At 42.6% G+C, this 24,415-nt stretch overlaps 1 protein-coding gene and 1 long non-coding RNA gene across 6 annotated transcripts in view; one reads left to right on the top strand and one right to left on the bottom strand.

The window, feature by feature from the left end:
• Positions 1 to 3,117: 3,117 nt before the first annotated feature.
• LOC148149616 (uncharacterized) lies at positions 3,118 to 5,333 on the bottom strand. The gene is made up of 2 exons (XR_015757680.1): positions 5,059 to 5,333; positions 3,118 to 4,101 (listed from the first exon to the last, which is right to left on the bottom strand). It is a non-coding gene; the product is annotated as an uncharacterized LOC148149616 (long non-coding RNA).
• The window catches only part of LOC122551568 (cytoplasmic dynein 1 intermediate chain 2), an 87,735-nt gene continuing 68,641 nt past the window's right edge, over positions 5,322 to 24,415 (top strand). For 2 of the 5 annotated variants that reach the window (XM_043693646.2, XM_043693647.2), the window contains exons 1-3: positions 5,323 to 5,387; positions 16,010 to 16,133; positions 21,393 to 21,504. In XM_043693646.2, the coding sequence (XP_043549581.2) occupies positions 16,020 to 16,133; positions 21,393 to 21,504 (226 nt within the window). In that variant the 5' untranslated portion in view covers positions 5,323 to 5,387; positions 16,010 to 16,019. Of the gene's footprint in view, positions 5,388 to 5,793; positions 5,920 to 16,009; positions 16,134 to 21,392; positions 21,505 to 24,415 lie in introns of those variants that run through there. The other 3 variants (XM_043693645.2, XM_043693648.2, XM_087989036.1) reach the window with 3 other exon arrangements.

Below are 24,415 nucleotides of genomic sequence, written 5' to 3'. Positions count from 1 at the left end.
TGCTGAGCTTTTCCAGCAATTTCTGTTTCTGCATATGTATAAATGTTGATTGGACCATGTTAAATGATGTAGTGTGCAATGCATACAGGAGAAAAAAGTTGCAAAGGATCAAAGTGATTGGACAAAAATGTGAGATCACTCATTTCAGACTAATGGAACCTAATTTCATGTTTTTAAATAATGTCACTGAGATGCAGCATCAAGGTGATAGGAGGAGGCCAGGGTTGAAGCCTTAAGAAACAGAAGAAATTATAATGGACAGTTGAGAAAAGGCATTGTAAGAATGTAAGAACATTTCTAAATGGTAATCTAATTTCTAATTTGTAAGAATATTTCTAAATGGTGAGGACAGTGAAAGTTGGTAGTGTAGTGGTCAGTGAAGAAGATTATCTCAAAGTACAACGGGACCTCGATCAGATGGGTCAATGGGCTGAGGAGTGGCAGATGGAGTTTAATTTAGATAAATGTGAGGTGTTGCATTTTGGTATGGCAAATCAGGACAGCACATACAGTTAATGATAGAGCCCTGGGGAGTATTGCTGAACAAAGTGACCAAGGGGTGCAGGTAAATAGTTCCATGAAAGTGAAGTTGCAGGTAGACAGGGTGGTGAAGGGCTTTTGCCCGAAACGTCGATTTTGCTGCTCGTCGGATGCTGCCTGAATTGCTGTGCTCTTCCAGCACCACTGATCCAGAATCTGGTTTCCAGCATCTGCAGTCATTGTTTTTACCTCATTGATTTTAACCCTACTGCGAATCCTCTTGCAAGGATGCCTGCCTTGAAGAAGTTTTCCTCCTCTCTCTGCACACCCTCTCCTCCCTGACCTATCACCTTCATCTCCTCCCCCACTCACCTATTGTACTCTATGCTACTTTCTCCCCACCCCCACCCTCCTCTAGCTTATCTCTCCACGCTTCAGGCTCTCTGCCTTTATTCGTGATGAAGGGCTTTTGCCCGAAACGTCGATTTTGCTGCTCGTCGGATGCTGCCTGAACTGCTGTGCTCTTCCAGCACCACTGATCCAGGGTGGTGAAGGTGGTGTTTGGCATGCTTGCTTTCATTGGTCAGAACATTGAGTATAGCAGTTCGAACATCTTATAGAGGTTGTACAGGATGTTGGCGAGGCAACGTTTGGAGTACTATGTACAATTCTGGTCACCGTTATATAGGAAGGATGTTGTTAAACTTGAAAGGCTGTTGAAAAGATTTGTATGGATGTTGCCCAGACTTGAGGGTTTGAGTTATGGGGAGAGGCTGAGTAGACTGGGGCTTTTTTCCTTGGAGAGTTGGAGACTGAGGTTTATAAAATTAGGGCTATGCACAGGGTGAACAGCCAAGGGCTTTTTCCTATGTTTGGGAGAGTTCAAAACTAGAGGGATACGTTTAAGGTAAGAGGGAAAAAATCTAAGAGAGGACCTGAGTGTAACCTTTTTGCAGAGCGTAGTGTCTGTACAGAATGAGCAGCTAGGAGTGGTGGAGATAGGTAGAATTACAACTGACATCTGTACGAACAGGAAGAGTTTAGAGGCTATGGGCCAAATGTTGGCAAGTGGGACGAGGTTGGATTGGGATGGTTGTGCAGAGAAGTTTGACCGAAGAGTTGGTTTCTGTGCTGTAAGACTCTATGACTCTTAGTTACGTACAGAAACTATTAAAACCAGTGGATAGGTACAAAAACAGCTAATAGAAGGGGGGAAGGGGGAGAGAGAGAGAAGGGGGAAGGGGGAGAGAGAGAGAAGGGGGAAGGGGGAGAGAGAGAGAAGGGGGAGAGAGAGAGAAGGGGGAAGGGGGAGAGAGAGAGAAGGGGGAGAGAGAGAGAAGGGGGAAGGGCTTTTATTGGTAGAGGAATTGAGTTCCGGAGTCCTGAGGTCATGATGCAGTTGTATAAGACTCTGGTGCGGCCGCATCTGGAATATTGTGTGCAGTTTTGGTCGCCATACTATAGGAAGGATGTGGAGGCACTGGAACGGGTGCAGAGGAGGTTTACCAGGATGTTGCCTGGTATGGAAGGAAGATCGTATGAGGAAAGATTGAGACACTTGGGGCTGTTTTCATTAGAGAAAAGAAGGTTTAGGGGTGACTTGATTGAGGTGTACAAGATGATTAGGGGGTTAGATAGGGTTGACAGTGTGAACCTTTTCCCGCGTATGGAGTCGGGTATTACAAGGGGGCATAGCTTTAAATTAAGGGGGGGTAGATATAGGACTGAAGTTAGGGGTAGGTTCTTCACTCAGCGAGTCGTAAGTTCATGGAATGCCCTGCCAGTAGCAGTGGTGGACTCTCCCTCTTTATGGGCATTTAAGCGGGCATTGGATAGGTATATGGAGGATAGTGGGTTAGTATAGGTTAGGTGGGCTTGGATCGGCGCAACATCGAGGGCCAAAGGGCCTGTACTGCGCTGTATTCTTCTATGTTCTATCTATATTCTATAGAATGTTAATTTTCATTTAGTACTGGTTGGAATACAGAGGGATGTTGTTATGCTATCATTATACAGTGCTCCAATTAGGCAATATCTAAAGTACCTCATTCAGTTCTAGATATTGCACATTGGAAGGCTATATAAGCACTAGAGAAAGTGAAAAACAGATTCACACGAAAGATATCTGGGCTTAGAGGGGTAAATGATGAGGACAGTTTGTATAGGAAGCTCGTTTGTTTATAGATAATTAAGGAGACATCTAATTGAAATCTTGTCAGATATATCACTGTCATAGAGGACAACTGGTTTAATATATCAGTGTAGGTTTTATATATATGCATATATGATACATAGCAGCTGGCTTTATAAGTATACCTATGACATTGGTTTTGTGTATGCTATATTGCTGCTGTATACACACACATATATATGTGACACACATATATATATAGATATGTATAGTATATACCATCTTGCTACTGGATTTTTCTGTAGATATGAGTCTCTGTTCATGTTATACACATACTATATTGACACTGATTTTACATATGTAATATATTGCAGCTGGTTTTATCTGTATGCTATATTGTTGCTGGTCTTAGATGGATCCTGTAAAGCTGCTGGTTTTATATTTTTGATTCGGAGATGCCAGTGTTAGACTGGGGTGTACAAAGTTAAAAATCACACAACACCAGGTTATAGTCCAACAGGTTTAATTGGAAGCACACTAGCTTTCGGAGCGACGCTCCTTCATCAGGTGATTGTGGAGGGCTCGATCCTAACACAGAATTTATAGCAAAAATTTGCAGTGTGATGTAACTGACATTATACATTGAAAAATTGATTGTCTGTTAAGCCTTTCATCTGTTAGAATAGTGATAGTTTCACTTCTTTCATGTGTAAATCACAAAACCCATTTTTTTAAAGTTGCATTCTCGGGTTAGCTGTTAACAATGGTGATAGCGAGACAATATGTTGAAGGTGTTAGCCCCCTGTGTTCTCAGTCTATGACCTGATGTTTAGATTGATTCTAATCTAAAATGTGAGATAACAGAGTTTTACATAAATTCATGCAGTTTTTGAGCTCAGAGTTCTACATGAATGTATGCAGTTTTTGAGCAAAGTGCAATGTGACTCTGCAAGTACAAATTTACCACACAAAATATATGTGTGCATGTGGGTCTTTGTCTGTCTGTGTATGTGTGTGTCTGTCTGGGGTGGGGGTTATGAGTGTGAGAAAGTGTGTGTGTGTGTGTAGTGAGTGCAGAGTGTCTTAAGTCTGTGAGGGGGTGCATGTGTGGGAGTGTGTGTGTATATAAGGGTGTGTAGGGGTGTCTGTGCGCATCTGTGTGTACCTGTGTCTGTGTGTGTGTGTGTGTGTAGTGCAATGGTGATCACCTGTAATGCGACATGAACCTAAGGTCCCGGTTGAGGCCCTACCTATGGGTACCGAACTTAGCTATCAGCCTCTGCTTGGCCACTTTCCTCTGCTGCCTGTCCCGAAGTCCACCTTGGAGGATGGTCACCCGAAGGTCCGAGGCTGAATGTCCTGGACCACTGAAATGTTCCCCAACTGGGAGGGAACCCTCCTGTCTGTTGATTGTTGTGCGGTACCCATTCATCCGTTGTCGTAGCCTTTGCTTGGTTTCCCCAATGTACCATGCCTCCGGGCATCCTTGCCTGCAACGGATAAGATAGACAACGTTGGCTGAGTTACATGAGTACCTGCCATGTACAAGGTGGGAGGTGTTCCCACGCGAAACCGAGCAAAGGCTACGACAACGGATGAATGGGCACCGCACAACAATCAACAGACAGGAGGGTTCCCTCCCAGTTGGGGAACATTTCAGTGGTCCAGGACATTCAGCCTCGGACCTTCGGGTGACCATCATCCAAGGTAGATTTCGGGACAGGCAGCAGAGGAAAGTGGCCGTGCAGAGGCTGATAGCTAAGTTCGGTACCCATAGGGAGGGCCTCAAACGGGACCTTGGATTCATGTCACATTACAGGTGATCACCATTGCACTACACACACACACACAGATATTTCTACACACACACACACACTCTCTCATACACACGGACAGGTACACACAGATGAGCACAGACACCCTTATAGACACACACACTCCCACACATGCACCCCCTCACAGACTTAAGACATTCTGCACTCACTACACACACACATACTTTCTAACACTCACAACCCCCACCCCAGACAGACACACACACACAGACAGGCAAAGATCCACATGCACACATATATTTTGTGTGGTAAATTTGTACTTGCAGAGTTACATTGCACTTTGCTCAAAAACTGCATACATTCATGTAGAACTCTGTTATCTCACTTTTTAGATTAGAATCAATCTAAACATCAGGTCATAGACAGAGAACACAGGGGGCTAACACCTTCAACACATTGTCTCGCTATCACCATTGTTAACAGCTAACCCGAGAATGCAACTTTAAAAAAATGGGTTTTGTGATTTACACATGAAAGAAGTGAAACTATCACTATATTCTAACAGATGAAAGGCTTAACAGACAATCAATTTTTCAATGTATAATGTCAGTTACATCACACTGCAAATTTTTGCTATAAATTCTGTGTTAGGATCGAGCCCTCCACAATCACCTGATGAAGGAGCGTCGCTCCGAAAGCTAGTGTGCTTCCGATTAAACCTGTTGGACTATAACCTGGTGTTGTGTGATTTTTAACTCTGGTTTTATATGTATACGATGTTGTTGCTTTTCATGTATAGTATAATACTGTTAGTTTTGTATGTTGATGGTGTATATATTACTGTTGGCTCTGCAAACTCCCTTCTGCTCCCGCTCTCCTCGTTCATTGATTGTGCGCCCGCTGCTAGTTGGCCGGAAGTGGTGGCTCCCAGTTCCGTTTCCGGTTGCGGCTCCATCTTGTCTAGTTGTGACGGTTCCGGGGCTCCTGTGGATAATTTTCAGGTCAGTCAGTGATGCTGGGCTGGGCTGGGCATCAGGGATTACCGAGTTGGGCACAGCTGCGGCTCTCACTGCGGGGAGCGGGGCCGTACTTTCCGCCGGTGTCGGGGCTGGCAGAGGCCGCTGTCGCCAAAGAGTTATATTCCCGGGATGTGGGAAAGGGCGAGGGCTCGGCGTCCGCGAGGGGGGAGGGGGGGCTTGGCGTTGCTCGGTCTGCGGGAGCGGGAGGGGGAGCTCGGTGTGAGACTGGGGTGGGCTTGGAGTGCCCGGTGTCGTTCAACCTCTTACCCCCCCCCCCCCCCTTCCCGGTGTACGGCAGAGGAGGAGGGTACTCATTGTGGGGATGGGGTCTCCCCGGGGATACGGGTTGTTGTTTTAAGTGTCTCTTGTGTGCGGTAAGAGGGGGCTCAGTATCCTGAGAGCAGTACAGCCAAGGGCTCAGTGTCTCCGCAGCTGCAAGACAACATTAGTTCAGATACGCCGAGGAGACGAGTGTCTGTGGTTCCTAGGTGCCCTGTCTCTCAAATGCATTAACGTACGTAAGTACACATTTATGTTTAGGGGATCTTGATCAGATGGACTGAGGAGTGGCAGATGGAGTTTAGTTTAGATAAATGTGAGGTGCTCCATTTTGGAAAAGCAAATCAGGGCATGACTCGTACACTTAATGGTAAGGTCCTAGGGAGTGTTGCTGAACAAAGAGACCTTGGAGTGCAGGTTCATAGCTCCTTGAAAGTGGAGTTGCAGGTAGATAGGATAGTGAAGAAGGCGTTTGGTATGCTTTCCTTTGTTGGTCAGAGTATTGAGTATGAGTTGGGAGGTCATGTTGTGGTTGTACAGGACATTGGTTAGGTCACTTTTGGAATATTGCGTGCGGTTCTGGTCTCCTTCCTTTCGGAAAGAGTTCAGAAGATTTACAAGGATGTTGCCAGGGTTGGAGGATTTGTGCGGAGAAAGTGAGGTCTGCAGATGCTGGAGATCAGAGCTGAAAATGTGTTGCTGGAAAAGCGCAGCAGGTCAGGCAGCATCCAGGGAACAGGAGAATCGACGTTTCGGGCATAAGCCCTTCTTCAGGAATGAGGAAAGTTTGTCCAGCAGGCGAAGATAAAAGGTAGGGAGGAGGGACTTGGGGGAGGGGGCGTCAGAAATGTGATGGGTGGAAAGAGGTCAAGGTGAGAGTGATAGGTCAGACTGGGGTGGGGGCGGAGAGGTCAGGAAGAAGATTGCAGGTTAGGAAGACGGTGCTGAATTCGATTGATTTGACTGAGACAAGGTGGGGGGAGGGGAAATGAGGAAACTGGTGAAATCCGAGTTCATCCCTTGTGGTTGGAGGGTTCCTAGGCGGAAGATGAGGCGTTCTTCCTCCGCCCCCACGCCTATTTTGGTCACCACGTCTAACCCCGCCCCTTCACCTATCGCCATCACCACACCCAACCCTGCCCCCACACCGGTCCCCGCCCCCAGCTCCAGCCCCGCCCCTGCCCCCACCCCCAGCCCCCGCCCCCGGCCTCCAGCCCCGCCCCCGGCCTCCAGCCCCACCCCGGCCTCCAGCTCCAGCCCCAGCCCCAGCCCCAGCCCGGCCCCCAGCCCCAGCCCGGCCCCCAGCCCCCACACCGGCCCCTAGCTCCAGTCCCAGCCCCGCTCCCACCCCGGCCCCCAGCTCCAGTCCCAGCCCCGCCCCCACCCCGGCCCCCAGCTCCAGCCCCGCCCCCACCCCCAGCCCCAGCCCCGGCCCCAGCCCCACCCCCACCCCCACCCGAGCCCCAGCCCCCCAGCCCCGGCCCCCAGCCCCCCGCCTCCAGCCCCACCCCCGCCTCCAGCCCCACCCCCGCCTCCAGCTGATTAATGAGTTCAACACGCGGCATGACATCGAACAATTCTTCCGCCGCCTTCGCCTCCACGCCTACTTCTTTAACCAAGACTCCCGCCTCCAACACACCCCATCCACCTGGACACCCCCTACTGGCCTCCTACCTGCTCTCAACCTCTTCATAGCCAACTGTCGCCGCGATATTAACCGCCACCTGAACTCCCCCACCCCTCTCACCCACTCCAACCTCTCACCCTCGGAACGCGCAGCCCTCCACTCCCTCCGTTGCAACCCCAACCTCACTATCAAACCAGCAGACAAGGGAGGCGTGGTAGTAGTTTGGCGCACCGACCTCTCCACCGCTGAGGCCAAATGCCAGCTCGCAGATACCTCCTCCTACTGCCCCCTTGACCATGACCCCACCCCCCACCACCAAACCATCATCTCCCAGACCGTCCATAACCTCATCACCTCGGGGGATCTCCCATCCACCGCCTCCAACCTCATAGTCCCACAACCCCGCACCTCCCGCTTCTACCTCCTGCCCAAAATCCACAAACCTGACTGCCCCGGCCGACCCATTGTCTCCGCCTGCTCCTGCCCCACCAAACTCATCTCCGCCTACCTTGATACCGTCCTGTCCCCCTTAGTCCAAGAACTCCCCACCTACGTTCAGGACACCACCCATGCCCTCCACCTGCTCCATGATTTTCACTTCCCCGATCCCCAACGCCTTATTTTCACCATGGACATCCAGTCCCTGTACACCTCCATCCCCCATCACGAAGGACTCAAAGCCCTCCGCTTCTTTCTTTCCCGCCGTACCGACCAGTACCCTTCCACTGACACCCTCCTTCGACTGACTGAACTGGTCCTCAGACAGGATAGGATACCTACTTGTAGAATGCTTCCGAGAACATCTTTGGGACACAAGCATGAAGCAACCCCACTGTCCCATAGCTAAACACTTTAACTTCCTCTCCCACTCCGCCAAGGATATGCAGGTGCTAGGCCTCCTCCATCATCAAACCCGAATCACCTGACACCTGGAAGAAGAACTTCATCTTCCGCCTTGGGGCTCTCCAACCACACAGAATCAATGTGGACTTCAGTTTCCTAATTTCCCCTGCCCCTACCTTATCCCAGATCCAACTTTCTAACTTGGCACTGCCCTCATGACCTGTCATACCTGTCCATCTTCCTTCCCACCTATCTGTTCCACCCTCTGACCTTATCACCATTACTTCCACCTTCATCTACCTCGCACACTGTCAGCTACCTCCTCCCATTCCATCCTCCCTCCCCATTTCTCTCTCTACCCCCTTGGCTCAGAAGCCTCATTCCTGATGAAGGGCTTTATGCTCCTGCCCCTCAGATGCTGCCTGACTTGCTGTGCTTTTCCAGCACCACACCCGACCGTAATTAGTGGACTGTTTTTATTTTAAAAGAAAGGCCCACATTACCCCCTGATTTATCCTGTCCTATGGAACATTATCCAAACCTAGCACTTCATTGCTTGCTATAGTATTTATTCCATTTCGTACTAATGAAGCTACCTCGCCACACTTCCTGCGTGTTCTTCCAAAAAAATTAACCATCTCTGAAATATTTAGTTCCTAGCTTCAATCTCTTTGTAACCATGTCCTTCTGATGGCTAAAAGATAGCATCCATTGATCTGTCACTAATTCAAGTTTGTTCTGAAAACTGTGCACATTTAAATAAAGTGCCATTAGTTTTGTCTTTATTATTTTATGCCCCTTTAATTCCTGTATAGTCAACCCTCTTCCCCTGACTATCATTATCAAAATAGTTGGCCTGCAGCGTTGCCATATCATTTGCTTTGTAAGCTTATGTATTCCCCTCCCTGATATCCTTTTCAATTTATCTCTCAATTATTCAAAATCTTTCGGAACCTCCCTTCCAATCTATCAACATTGTTAGTACCAGTCTGAACAATGACAACAGGATCTCTCCTCTCCCAAATTCTTCTCCAGCTTCGAGATGTCCTTAATCCTTAACCAGGCAGGCAACCCAGCCTTCAGGGTGTCTGCTTATGGCTCCATAAGTCTGTATCTACTTCCCAAATTGTACTGTTCCCTACTACGTTCCTATTTCCTCCTCCTACGTGGCTGCCTGTACCATGGTGTTATGGTCAGTTCTGTCATCCTACCTATAGCCCTCACTGCTGTTCACACACCTTTAGAATTTTCTTAGCTGTTAGAGCCTCTGTCCCTACAAATGTCTTTGGAGATCTGCCTCTTCGGGCTCCATTATCTGTAACACTTATAATCACACCCACCTGTCCTTAATCACAGCAGGTTTAAATTACATAATGTGTGTAGCCACCACTTGTAATGAAGTGTCAAAATAATTTTCAGCCTTCCAGTTGTGATACAATGTCCTCAGAAAGGGCTGCAGCTCCTCAACTCTGATCCAAAGTTGCTCAAGCTGCAAACTTTTGATACAGATGTATTAATTGTGGATCACCTTTTGTGTTCAGCTGCTGCCATATTTTGCAAGTACAACACAGCACCCAACCTATCAATTCTATTGTCTTTCAATTAATTAAATCACTCTAGTAACCCTGCTCTTTACACTTGAGGAATCCCCACTGTGGCACATTACTGTACTTTTAAATTTTGTTTTATACACTATCAATCTTAAAATTAATAAGCTATTTTTAAGAAAAATGATTTGGAGATGCCGGTGTTGGACTGGGGTGTACAAAGTTAAAAATCGCACAACACCAGGTTATAGTCCAACAGGTTTAATTGGAAACACACTAGCTTTTGGAGTGCCGCTCCTTCATCAGGTGTTGTGATTTTTAACTTTAAGAAAAATGGGATGCAAGGATAGAGACCTAAACACAAACTGAAGACCTTAATTTTAATTCAATGACTAGAAATATCAAGCAACTGCTTTGTTTAGACAAAAGCAATCAAAAACTTGCCTCTTTCCTCCATTGAATTCGTTGAGACACTCAACTCCAGCAGTAATGCACACTAATTTGACTGCTTATATATCCTCCCAACACAAAGCACAAAGTTTCCTCTCTTAATGATGATCCAATTTCAGCTGGTACTTAATTAGTCTGATCTTTCAATGCATCCCTTGAAAACAAACCTGCTGAAAGATCCTGTCTACAGATTGAATTACAAATTGTAATCTTAATTAGGCCAAATTAAGTTTGCACAAATGTTTGAAGACTTTTACCCAGCAAATGCACACGCTTAGCACTCAGAAATGGTGAAAGACATGATAGTCAATGTCAGCTTGATGTTCATTGTGGTTAACATTATCAAAGCTCAAGCAATACCTGAGTAGACATGAAATAAAGGATAGCCATTGCAAGTTTGTTGAATGAAGAGATTTTGCCAACCTAAATTGCTAGTTTCTTTTGAGGGTGTGACAAAGAAGATAGAGTAGAACAATGGATACAATGTATTTTGATTTAATTAAGGCTACTGATATAAGGTTACTTGGAAGTTTGGTACTAAAAATGGAGAGTCTAAATTGAAGTATATTTACTTTCAATACAGGAAGAGCTTACTCAGAGTTGAAATTTTTTCAGACCATTTTTAAAAACTTATTTCCCATCTGATTGAATAAATGGCTATGAATTTGAAGTTGCAATGAGGTACATTATGGATGAGTAGCCAGCAGAAAACTAGACAGACAAATATTTTTCTTTTTTGCTTTCAAAGTTAAAATTCACAAACCAGCAAGTGCTATTTAAATCAATTAAATTGATTGAATAATTTCTGCACATTGTTTTTGACTGCTGTTTTCCTTCTTGACTCTGGTTGTGGTAAATAGCTAAACATAAATTATTTTCGGCCACTTAGGAATTAGATTTGGGACAGAGTAGGTCCGTAGCTTGACAGTTCAATGTATTTCTGACTATATTTCAGGTCTTATGGTTGGTGATAATGTCAGTTTTGGGCAGTAACCTATATCATGCTCTAATTGTCCATTTTATTAGAGGCGGGCAGGCTGCGGCACGTTGCTGCACCATTGTAAAGGTAGAAGATCCATTATCCGAAATGCTTGGGACCAGCTGTTTTTCAGAATTCGGAATTGTTCGGTTTTCAGAATAGTGACAGTTAAATGGTAAAATTTTTAAAAAATCTTACTGGAGGAGCAGGCATCTAAGTAAGAACGTCCTTGGCCACACCCCTCCACATCGCGTCTGAGTGACATACATCAAGTGAGTGTCGACTTGGGGGCGTTCACAGAGAAACCCTAGGCCTGTCGGTACTTGGCCATGTCCCCTCGCATCACATCTGAGTGACCATGAAACGAGTGAGTGTCGACTTTGGGGCAATCGCAGAGAAACCCCAGGCCTGTCTGTTCTTGGCCACGCAACCACCACCCCCCCCCCCCCCTCCCCCGTGTCGCATCTGGGTGACATGTGTAGAGTAGGTGTCGACTTGGGTTAACTGCTCGCCAAACAACCTTGTTAATTTGAAAAAATTTCACAACAAACTTTCGGATTTCGGAGCTTGTCGGTTTTGGATGTTCAGCTAAAGGATCTTCTACCTGTATTGGCTATGCTTGAAGATGTTGGAAATAATTAATAAAACTCATTCAGATTTATTATTTTCCCAATTAGAGTTGATTTCCATAAGAACTCCTTTGATATGACAGACCACAATAGTTTGAAATTGGCATGAAAGATGGCTTGAGAAAGATGTAAATCTTGCTACTTGTATCTTTTCCTTGCATTGTAAGCATGGGCATAGTATGCACCAATCCATTCTCCAAAAGGATTTGTAAAGTCAACAAAAATAAAATTGGAATGTGCCCTGCCTATTTGGGTACTCTCTTAAATTTTATTCCTGCCCAACAGATTATATGACTTGAACATTGCCAGAAGTTGAATTTTGGCCAAAGCCTTTATAAAGCAGCATATGCAAAAAAAACCTTGAAAAATGTCTTTCTACAGAATTTGTAGTACATAAGGTCTTTGACTTATGAAAATTCACTTACAAGCACTCGTACTTACAAATGAGATCCCATAGGTAGTGGGTGGCACAGTGGTTAGCACTGCTGCCACACAGCGCCAGAGACCCAGGTTCAATTCCCTCCTCGGGCAACTGTCTGTGTGGAGTTTGCACATTCTTCCCATGTCTGGGTTTCCTCCGGGTGCTCCGGTTTCCTCCCACAGTCCAAAGATGTGTAGGTTAGGTGAATTGGCCATGCTAAATTGCCCGTAGTGAAGGGGTAAATGTGGGGGAATGGGTCTGGGTGGGTTGCTCTTCGGAGGGTCGGTGTGGACTTGTTGGGCCGAAGGGCCTGTTTCCACACTAAGTAATCTAATCTAATCATTACCAATAATAATAATAATCTAATATCCAACTTTATAATGCAAGCGTTCAGTTGTACTTACGACTGGATATTTTATACTGTATGATATTACATTCTGACTTGTGTACAGATTGACTTACAAATAACACATTAAAACAGCAGCTTCAGCTGGGACAACACATCCATCCTAGGACAAGCTAAACAAAGACATGCACGAGAATTCCTTGAAGCATGGCATTCCAATTGGAACTCTATCATCAAACATATCGAGTTAGACCCCATCTACCACCCCCGGAGAAAAGGAACAGGAAGTGATTTCACCACAAGAAATAACATAACCACAGGAAATGACTTCACCAACCCAAAAAAACCCCCAAACATATAAATAGAAAGCAGGAATTATCAGCAGTGCTTCGCCTGAGGCCCACTGAAGATATTACCCAGTAGGGTGACGAAACGTCTGGAAATGAACTTCCAGCTCAGTGAGCAAACCTACATCCAAAACCTCAATCTAAACTACAAATCTTCTCAAAACTCACTAATCCCTTGCCATTTTTGCTGGTGCCTGGATCTTAAGCTGGCACTTTTAAAAAACAAGACTAAGTGCTTATGGTGAAATCTTTCGTGTAAATAGAATTACATCATAAGAGCTATAATTTGTTCTTGCTGCTATTAAATGACAAGAAGGGTTTTTCTGATTATATCTCCTGGCCATGTTATCCACATAAATCTAAATCTATTTTAAAAATGTATCAACATTGATTTGAGGTACAAAAGTATACATGTACTAAAAGACATACTTTTTATGTAATAAATGGCAACAATGTGGTGGGAGCAGGAAAAAAACCCTACATTTTGTCAAAGAACTTAAATATAATTTAAGCAAAATTTAAGTTTACAGCTGTTTGAGATCAGTCTGTCTTGTGTTGCTGGAGAAGATTGATAATTACACCAGGTGGTGTGATTAAGGAAGATACTGGTATTGGACGTTGCAGCACATCAGGCAACTTGGACCATAGATCTGGTTATTGGAGATTTAGAAGTGGGAAAATATCCTTCGTGGTTCCACACCAACACTAGCTCTAGCCAGACATACTTATTCAACATCAGAATTAAAAGACCAGCATGATGTGTTTCAGTAATTGAACATGTAACCGAGAAGAAGGAAAATTTTGGAGAAGCAGGATCGAAGAACAAATCAATTAGCTGCAAAAGAGGCCATAAGCAACACATTGTGTATATACAGCAAAATAATTTTTTTAATATGCATATTGGTGATGAGATTTGGAAAGGTCAAGTTAACTGCAATTTGAGCAATTTTTAAAAATATTAAGCAACTAAAATTGAAGTGAATTTGTAAGGGAAGTGAGTTTTAGGAATACTGATCTGTAATATCTTTCCTTTTCACTGCTGTTTTTTTCAGTAAATTTATTGTATTACTGTGTTGTATGCTATGTAAGGAATGTGGGAGACAAGATCCCACAACAGCGAGATGATGGTGTTGGTTTTTCATAGAGTCCCTACAGTGTGCAAAGAGGACATTTGGCCCATCAAGTCTATACTGACCCTCAAAACGTCATCGCTTCTAGACCCAGCATCCCCAAACTATCCCCACATTTACCATGACTAAACCACCTAGCCGACACGTTCCTAACACTACGGGACAATTTAGCTTGGCCAATCCACCTAACCAGCACATCTTTGGACTGTGGGAGGAAACCCATGCAGACACTGGGAGAATGTGCAAGCTCCACACAGTCACCCAAGGAATCGAACCCTACTCCCTGGCATTGTGAGGCAGGAGTGCTAGCTACTGTGCTGCCCAAAGGGAGTAATGTTGACCAGGACATTGGATGAACCTTTTTTCAGGAGCTATGCAAACCACAAACAGATCTACAAAACCTTGTTCTAACATCTATTTATTCTGATAAATCAGTGCCTGCTTAGTACTGTTCTGTTTTGGCCTTGACTCCACAGATTATAACTAAATCAGCTAGTAGGACACAGTTCCCTCTTGATTTTCATGTTTAAAAATATTTGAATTATCTGATCATTTTTAAGCTAATTGATGGAAGTAGCATAGCAAAATGCTACTTGTTAGCCAAAGAAGAAGCTATGAAATGAAAACAGATTATTGACCTGGTTAGGAGTTAGTGAATGGCAGGAAATACAAAATAGGATAATTGGGAGAATATGACTATCGGTTCCCCACAGGCTGTATATTGGGGCCTCTACTATTCATTATTTATTAATGATGAGCTAGGAACCAACATATTCAAATTAACTGAACACAAAAACAAATAGGTACATTATAAATTGTGCCAATGGAAGCTAAAAAAAGTACAAACTTATTAATTGATGAACTGGCAAAACAGTGGAGATGGATTTCTATGTAGGCAAATGTGAGGCCACCCAACTTTAAACCTGAGACGGATAGAACAGAGTGCCTTCTAAAGTTGAAAACATAGGAGATCCAAAAAAAACTTAGGGATACAGCAATAGAAATTATTTAAAATGTCATAATGCCAAATATAAATAATCAAAAAGTCTAATTGAATGCTGGACTTTACACCCAGAGGATTAACGTAAAAGCAGGTTGAAGATCTGCTTTAATTATCCAAGCTCTAGTTACTATTCCTGCTGTGGCCCATCAGCAGTTGTGGCCATTACATATTAGGAAGGATCTATTGGCTTTGAAGGGTATGTTTGCCAGAATCATACTTGACTCTCAGGATAAAGAGGAACAAATACACAAACTAGATTGTATTGCCTGGAATTATAAGTTTAAACGGTGATGAACTTATTCTTAGAAAGGGCAAATGAAAGAAACTGTTTGGAGAATCTAGGACTTGGGGTGCAGGCTAAAAATGATAAGTTATGCTACTGTGTATGGTGGTGGTGGATGTGAATATTTGTGGATGTGGTGCCAATCAAGTGAGCTGCTTTGACCTTCCTGGTATCAAGCTTCTTGACTGCTATTGGAGCTGCACTCAACCAGGCATGTGGGGAACATTCCCTTACACTCCTGATCTCTGCATTATAGATGGTCAATAGGCTTTGGGAGTCAGGAGGCAAGTTACTTGCTGCAGACTCATGGATGAGTTAGACCAAAGGGTCTGTTTCTGTGCTGTACATCTCTGACTGTCTAACCCCTGACTTGCTGTGGAATCCTGCAATGAGTACATGCATTTGGTTCTAATTGGTAACGTCAGTAAGTTTATGCATTTGTTTTTTTTTAAAGCTTTCTTGTTTAGTCTTTAACTTGGCATCTCTGTACTTTGAAAACAAATAATGGTTAAATTAAAAGGTTAGCATGCAATTTTTTTCCACTGTAAAATGCATGAGACTCTTAATTGTTGAAAATGTATAAACTGTTGTTTGTGGCTTTCCAGGATTTAAGTAGTATAAAATGTTAATTAAGTTACGTATTTTACATGTCAAGGACAATTAAGGATTTATTTATGAAACCGTTATGCTGATATCTGTCTTCTGATTTTGTGAAAACAGGGCTGCAATTATGTCAGACAAAGACAAAAGTGAACTTAAAGCAGAATTAGAGCGCAAAAAGCAGCGCTTGGCTCAAATCAGGAAGGAAAAGTCAAGGAAAGAAGAGGAGAGAAAGAAAAAGGAAGTAAGTCATAAATGAAATCATATATTTGTATCGTCCATGGATATTTCTCTCTTGTATATATGCAGCTTGCATTTTTTATGAGTTTTATTCTATTTATGGCTATAACTGCTTTTATCCTGTAACAAGAAAAAAATGTCCTAACCAAATTAATTTTTTGTATATTTCCAGATACATTGGTGCTAGTATATCTGGTGAATTTAAAGCCAGATTTTGTTTAAGGAAAGGATGTAAATGGGAGTGAATCAAATTCTGCATTTGAAAGTATTGAACAATTGAAGATAGACTTAAGATGATTACATAATGCTGCAGTGGGATCATTAGATTAAAATTTCATTTTAATACAAGAATGGAGAAACATCCAGCTGATTAATATTTCAATACCCGTAGGCAAGAAATAATTCCTTTGGATATCATTATGAAACATTGTGATTAATTACCAGTGCAAGAATCCTCTCGCTAATGTAATAAATATATATTGAAAGTGACCACAAAACATAAGAGCAGAAGTAGTCCATTCAGTCCATCGAGTCTGCTATTCAGTGAGATCATAAATTCTGATAATCCTCTAATCCACTTTCCTGCTTTTTGGCAATATCTTAAAAGCCCCAGAAGTCTGTCTTCCAATTTTGAATTCTGTGTTAAGCCTGTTTATGATATTTTAAAATTCATGCTCCCATGCCATCAAAAAAAAAGAATCTACATACATCATAAAGATGCCTGAAACCTGTCCCTCATGTTGCCAGTAAAACATGGCAGGATCTGTTTTTAACTGAAGGCAGCCAAATGTTAATATGACAGATCATACTGAGAAATAACGAACCATAGAGGCATCAGTCAGGCCATATACACATTACTTAACTTCCAGAGTGTCCCATTGTGCTTGGTATCTCTTGGAGGACGAAGAAAAATTTCCATTTTGAACTGATTCTCCCTGTAGAAATGCAGGTTTAATATCAATTGGTCTACACTCCCAAGTATTTGTTAACAACAGAACCAAAAAAAAGTTCAAAATTGCTTTTCCTGCTGTTGGTGTACCCACTTCTGTATCTTGGTCGTCCATTTTCTCTTCAAAACCTCATTGTTTTAGTCTTACAAGTCCCAGCAAGTGATATCCTTTTTGTGCATTTCTGCCTAATTGATAGAGCTGATTATTCCCTAACAAGTACCCTATCAAGTAACCCCAGATTCATTCCAATTTTTTAATTCTTGTTATTTTCTAACATTTATTAACTTGTCTTCTAGTTTGCTTGTAGTCACCAAGACTTTCCAAAGCTTCTTGGAAAGCAAAGCCTTCTGTTCTTGGTGTTGTTCCTTATTTGTACAGTATTTCTTAACCTTATTAAAACTATGACTTATTTCTTGGCCTTCTATCTCCTTCTGGGCTACTACAGTTTGATCTCCCCTGGAAAGTGTTGGCTTAGAACTTATACTGTTAGAACTTATACTGCATCTTCTTGCTTTTCATCTTTGTACCTCATATTCCCAATCCATGACCCTAGCCATCTGCACTTCATTTCAATACAATCATTCAGCTTTTATATTTTCCATTGACCTTCCCTGCTCTACTTATAGTGGTCACATTTATCCATTGACTAGCCACTTCTCGTAAATATTTGAGGTTCGTACCCACTTTTGGCAGTTATCCTTTGGGACCTGTGGCCTCATATTGGTCATCAGAACTGATCTGTTCATCATCAGACAAACTGTCAATCACAGCAGTTTTGACATAGCTCTGCTATGTTGGGTATGAGAGGTACCTCATTCGTTATATTTTACAACACTTTCAGAATCTGCAAATTTGTAATCCATACTATTCAGGAGAAAGTGAGGACTGCAGATGCTGGAGTTTTTTTGAGGACTATAAATTCCTGAAGAAGGGCTTATGCCCGAAACGTCGATTATCGTGTTCCTTTGATGCTGCCCGACCTCCTGCACTTTTCCAGCAACACATTTTTAAGATCCATACTATTCAACCTTGAAGAGTGTACCTGAACAGTCTGGTCTGTACGCTGTACACTTATTACTTTTCCATCTTTACCAATAACTTGCCGCAGACCTCTCCATTCTTTAAGTCCTTGTCTCTTACAGTAAACCATATCTCCCAGATTGAAACTGGTTATCTTGTAACTTGATGTCCACTGAATTCTTTCTGATACTTTGGATTTAAAACCTTTCTGTCTGCATGCAGTGTATTCAAATGCTCTGAAAAATGTAGAGTTAATTGTAGCCCCAACCCACGCTGGGGGCTGAACATGTGTTACTGATGAAACTTTAGGATTCCTGCCAAAAACTACCTGAGATTACTGTACCCTTCAACCATCTGCAACAAGCTCTTAGCACGGATAGTACAGATGATGTTTACAGCTCGGCTAATCTGCCAAAATTTTATACATTTGGTTCTGAATGGTTCCTTTTGCATTCTCTATTGCTAAAAGTGCTGTCTGCTGCTTCATAACTATAATGTTCATGTGTTCTAATGAATTTTTTTGCAAATTCCATCACCGTTATTGGAGAGACATTTTGTCAGTGGTCCAATTCTGGGCACCTGTCCATTACCATATCCACAGTTATTTTCTTAGTTTTACTATGTTGTTGTTGACTGACAAAATCTGGTTGACAAATCTAAAGTGAAAATAAACATTATCTATATCTGTAAATCAATAGCCACACTCTCGTTGAAATCTTTCGCTAAGGTGAGACTTACTATCAATCATGATGGTGTACTTGCCGATAAGTTCTCACATTTATCACTTATCTCTTAACTCTTATTGAACTCACCATCCTTATTTCTACATCCTGTACTATAATGTACCAGTTGTGTAAAATGCAAGTTCAGTGATTTTTTTTTTTCCATATCCAGTGTGCTTTCATCATCAATGGCCTACTCAATAGTAACAGTATTTCAATGGGCACTGCATAACTAAATGTTCAGTTTTGATTGTTTCATAACGGATGACTATTCCTCAAATATTTTAGTGTGTTATCATCTCCAAATCTGAAACTGGTAGCACTCTCAAATTCCTTAGCTTTCATCCAACCCTTAGTACTTAGAGTCGAGGTAGCATTTTAGCTAGTTTATTCCACACGTTTCCACTGCAGTTTTACACGCAGTCTACAAATTTCATTATGTGCTTTTCCATGGTCTTATTCTCAATCTTTTTAAATGTATCAAGTTTGACCATGCCTAATAAGCAGTCAGTAAATTATCTTTTGAGAAATTATTCCCATGCAAGTTAACAAGCATTCCAAACTTCATCCATGTTTAAATCATCAGGCTCTAATTCCAGAAAAAAGTTGATTTTTATCCTGCTTCTGTACGATAATGAAAGTGCTAAAGCCACATCTCATTTCCTTTTTGATAAAGAAGGAACGCACATTTGCATCACAACTTCATTCAAACAATGGCCTTGAGGCTCATTTTCAGAAGACCATTGAGTAATCATACACTGAAACTAGACATTTTGACTCACCCATCCTCTAGGAGAAAGTGAGGACTGCAGATGCTGGAGACCAGAGTTGAAAAGTGTGGTGCTGGAAAAGCGCAGCAGGCCAGGCAGCATCCGAGGAGCAGGAGAATCGACATTTCGGGCATAAACCCTTCTTCAGGAATGAGGCTGGTGTGCCCTCCTTCGACTGACTGAACTGGTCCTCACTCTTAACAATTTCTCCTTTCAATCCCCCCACTTCCTCCAAACCAAAGGAATAGCCGTGGGCACCCGCATGGGCCCCAGCTATACCTGCCTCTTCGTCGGATATGTGGAACAGTCTATCTTCCGCATCTACACTGGCACCATCCCCCACCTTTTCCTCTGCTACATCGATGATTGTATTGGCGCTGCCTCATGCTCCCATGAGGAGGTTGAACAGTTCATTCACTTTACTAACACCTTCCACCCCGACTTCAAATTTACCTGGACCGTCTCAGACTCCTTCCTCCCCTTCCTAGATACCTCCATTTCTATTTCGGGCGACCGACTCAACATAGACATTTACGACAAACCGACCGGAGAGACCACTACCTCCGCGACTCCCTCGTCAGATCCACACCCCCCACCAACCCAACCTCCACTCCCAGCATCTTCCCCTGCAACCGCAAGAAGTGCAAAACGCCCATACCTCCCTGCTTACTTCCCTCCAAGGCCCCAAGGGATCCTTCTATATCCGTCGCAAATTCACCTGTACCTCCACAGACATCATTTACTGTATCCGCTGCTCCCGATGTGATCTTCTCTACATTGGGGAGACAGGCTGCCTACTTGCGGAACGTTTCAGGGAATACCTCTGGAACACCCGCACCATACAACCCAACCGCCCCGTGGCTGAACACTTTAACTCCCCCTCCCACTCCGCCAAGGACATGCAGGTCCTTGGCCTCCTCCATCGCCAGACCCTGGCCACACGATGCCTGGAGGAAGAGCGCCTCATCTTCCACCTAGGAACCCTCCAACCACACGGGATGAATGTAGATTTCTCCAGCTTCCTCATTTCCCCTCCCCCCACTTTATCTCAGTCCCAACCCCCCGATTCAGCACTGCCCTCTTGACCTGCAATCATCTTCCCGACCTCTCCGGCCTATCACCTTCACCCTCACCTCCTTTCACGTATTGTATTCCCAGCACCCCTGACCCTACCTTTTATCTCAGCCCGCTTGGCACACCAACCTCATTCCTGAAGGAGGGCTTATGCCTGAAACATCGATTCCCCTGCACCTCGGATGCTGCCTGGCCTGCTGCACTTTTCCAGCATCGCACTTTTCAACTCACCCATCCTCTACTACCACTATTATACATTAAAAGGTAATGGATAGAGTCCCAAGTCCACACTTTTAGTGAGTGCCTTATTTCCTTAGTTAAATTTAGTTAATTAAACTCCATGTATTATATATAATATATTAATATATCCATCAGCTATTCCCTCATTCCATTAGGTCTCGGGCATTCCCTCAGACCATATTAGATGATGATATATATTTGACGATGGCTTTGGACTTGATTATAATGTTTTTCTGAAATAATTTGTCAAGTATTTTCACCTAGGATAATGCATGAAGCGTGAACATGTTTAGGAAGTATCAGAGAGCTGAGAGCACCTATATTATGATAGCTTCCTCAGCAGAGATTGAAAAAAGGTTGGTTAAAAGAACAATCAACGATAACATGGCTTGAAATAGATGATGCACCTTTTTTTTGAGTTCTATTACATAATCACAATTCATTACTATATTTTGTAAAAGTGTTGTACTTGTCATTTCTACCTTAGGCTGATCAGAAAAAAGAGTTGGTACAAATCGAAGAATCTGATATTGAAAAGAAACGAAGAGAAGCTGAGGCATTGTTGCAGAGCATGGGCATTACATCTGAACCCTCTTTTGGTATGTATGTGGATTTTGTTAATGAGGTATGTTTCACTTTGTGAGAATGTGGTTTGTTTTCTTTGTGAATATTTTACTAAGTTAGGTGCTGTTTTGTTTTATTTTGTTTTATGAAAGTCAGTTTAAAGTGAGATTTGAATTGGAGCCATGGAAATGAAAGTAAACAGTGCTGCTCGCTAATAATTTACAATGGGAGTAGCACTTAGGTTTGTTTTTACATGATGTCAGATTTGTTTGATATAACTGTCTAAATATGTCAAATGTTAATCAGAATGAAGGTTTAACAGATTCTAATTATTTTTGGCTTACTGAAATATTGAGAGCTAAAGTTTGTGTTTTTTACATTTTATGTTATCCATTTCTTAACTCCTAAATAAATTAGCAAATGTTAACATTACAGATAACGATATTGGGCTATCAGTAGATGGCAGTAGAGCATCATTATGTTACTGTGTCCTTAAAGGCACAATATATAATTATGAATAACAATACATTTTAAGTTAGTAAGTTTAACTGGGAAAAACCAAAACGGTAATCTAAACCTATGTCTCTCAATTTTGTTTTGTTGTATTGATTTTTTGAGAGTTAAATCCCAAAAAGAGCATTTGCTCTGCAAGGAAATGTTAATTGGGACTGACACGGTTACTGTCATTGCTACAAAGACGTAGAATAACATAAAGCAGATCTACTATGGTATTGCTCAGATGAGTTGGAGATGTTCATTTGTGAAACAGCACTACCAACTGTGACAGCAAAGTGCTATATTCACAAGCAATACAGACTATATTTATAGACTTGCAATATACTAACAAGTGGATCCTCCTTGATGCTGCACACTAAGTCTGAAGTTTCTGTTTTAATCATTGCTACTAGCTTGCGTTGCTGTTCTGTTGTCTCTGCTTTCACCTTTTAAGATGTTCCTTATAGCTATGTTTTTGCCAATCTATTCCTAATCTGTCCTAAATCTCATGTTGCTCTGTGTTAAATATGTTTGATTGTTCCTGTTGAGAATATTTTTTATTTTTAATTTTTAAAAATATTTTCATACATTAAAAGTGATGTCTAAAGTTGCTCTGTTAAAGTGTGGGCATCTCTTTTGACTTGTCTATCCTCTCTAATTTTTACTTTTCTTTTGGGCATGCAGTGGTAGATTGGATAATATAATGAGGACAAGAATGGACTCATACATGGTAAACGTTTTGGTGAGAATACAGACACCAGACAAATGGGCTTCCTTATTGTTTTTGCTTTCACCCTTGCTGTAATTCAGTCCTGCTACCCCTTGCCCCCATATCCCTTTCACTTAGACTGCTCATTTAACTCATATATTTCCCACAGCTCTTTTGTTTACAATTCCACTTGACCTCCTCCCTTTCTATTCTGATTTGCTTTCCTTGTCAACAAAAGTTGGGTCCTGCTTACAGTTGCTCACAACTGCAAAACCACCCCTTATGCATTCCCGATTAATCTTACCAGCATCTTCCTGTTCTTATGTCTTGCACTCATCTCTTTGGATTTATGCAGTTCTCCTCTCTTATTTCTTCTATTGTTCTTCAATTCTTTATTCCTCTTTTTCTCTAATTTATTAACCCATTCTTGTGTCCCCTCCAGCATATCCTGTCTATCCTTCCTGACAGCGTCCTTTTATCGTCTTTCTTCACATCCTGTGCTTCCTGTCACAATCCCCCCATCCACTGTCTTCTCAACTTGTCCTATTTCTTCTCACTACCATGAGAAAATCTATTTTAAGCTGGCTAAAACCATATTTTTCAATAAAATAATAATACAACAAATATATCTCTTTAAACTCTTAAAAAGAATGTTGGTTGTTTGCTTATTCCTTGAGGTTTTTGAAGAGAATTAACTACTAGAGTTAAGGCATATTCAGGGAATTGAATGAACTGAAATTGGGGAAGGGAATAAAAATGAAGAGCAGTGCTGGGCTGGAGTTGGCATGAGTTGGCAGGAGAGCTTGGGTGAGTGAAAAGAAGGACTAATGAGAAAACAGGATGAGCACAGTGCCAGAGACCAGAATAGTGAGACTGATAAAACAGTAACTTGCATTTATCGTGCATCTTTAACACAAATGCACTAAGGCATGTTATAGGAACCTAATTGAAGAAAAGGAAAACATATACAAGACAGGTGTAATGGAAACCTGGGGTGCCCAACTGAGCATTACAGTCTTCAACCAATTTGGTTCACTCCACATGATATCAAAAAATGACTGAAGGCTTTGGGTGCTGCAAAGAATATGGGCCCTAATAACAGTCTGATAATAGTACTGATGACTTGTGCTCCAGAACTAGATTTGCCTCTTGCTGAGCTATTCCAGTAAAGCTACAACGATGGTATCTACCCAGCAAAATGGAATATTTCTCAGGTACGTCTGGTCCGTAAAATGCAGGACAAATCCAACTCCGCTAATTACAGTTCCACCAGTCTGTTCAAGGTCATTAGCAAAGTGATGGCAGATGTTGTTGACCATATTAAGCAGCACCTATCCGGCTATAACCTCCTGAATGATGCTCAGTTTGGCTTCTGCTGGGGCCATTTATCTTGCCATACTGTGCCCTTAGTCCAAACATGGACAAAAGAGCTCAACACCAGAGATGATGTATGTGCAACTCCCTTGACAGCAAGGTAGTATTTTAAGAGTCTGCATAATGAAAACCCAGCAGAACTGAGTCAGTGAAAATCAGGGGAAGTGCTGGTGTATTCAACAATCTGGTGACAGTGTTGTGCCAGTGTTGGAGGATTTGAGGGACAACATAGGCTGCTGCGAACATATGCTTGATGTACTAGCCATGGGCCAGGTTAGGACATGAACTGCAGTTGGATGATTTCAGCTTCAATGAGATTGGAAGGTAGGATTAGTGATTAGAAAATGAGGTCTGCAGATGCTGGAGAT

The sequence above is a fragment of the Chiloscyllium plagiosum genome, unplaced genomic scaffold (genome assembly GCF_037043375.1).
Source record: "Chiloscyllium plagiosum isolate Xiang-an unplaced genomic scaffold, Cpla_swu_hap1 HiC_scaffold_7, whole genome shotgun sequence".
NCBI lineage: Eukaryota > Metazoa > Chordata > Chondrichthyes > Orectolobiformes > Hemiscylliidae > Chiloscyllium > Chiloscyllium plagiosum.
Note: the sequence above shows the minus strand (reverse complement) of the source record. Positions and strands in the feature narration are given on the sequence as shown.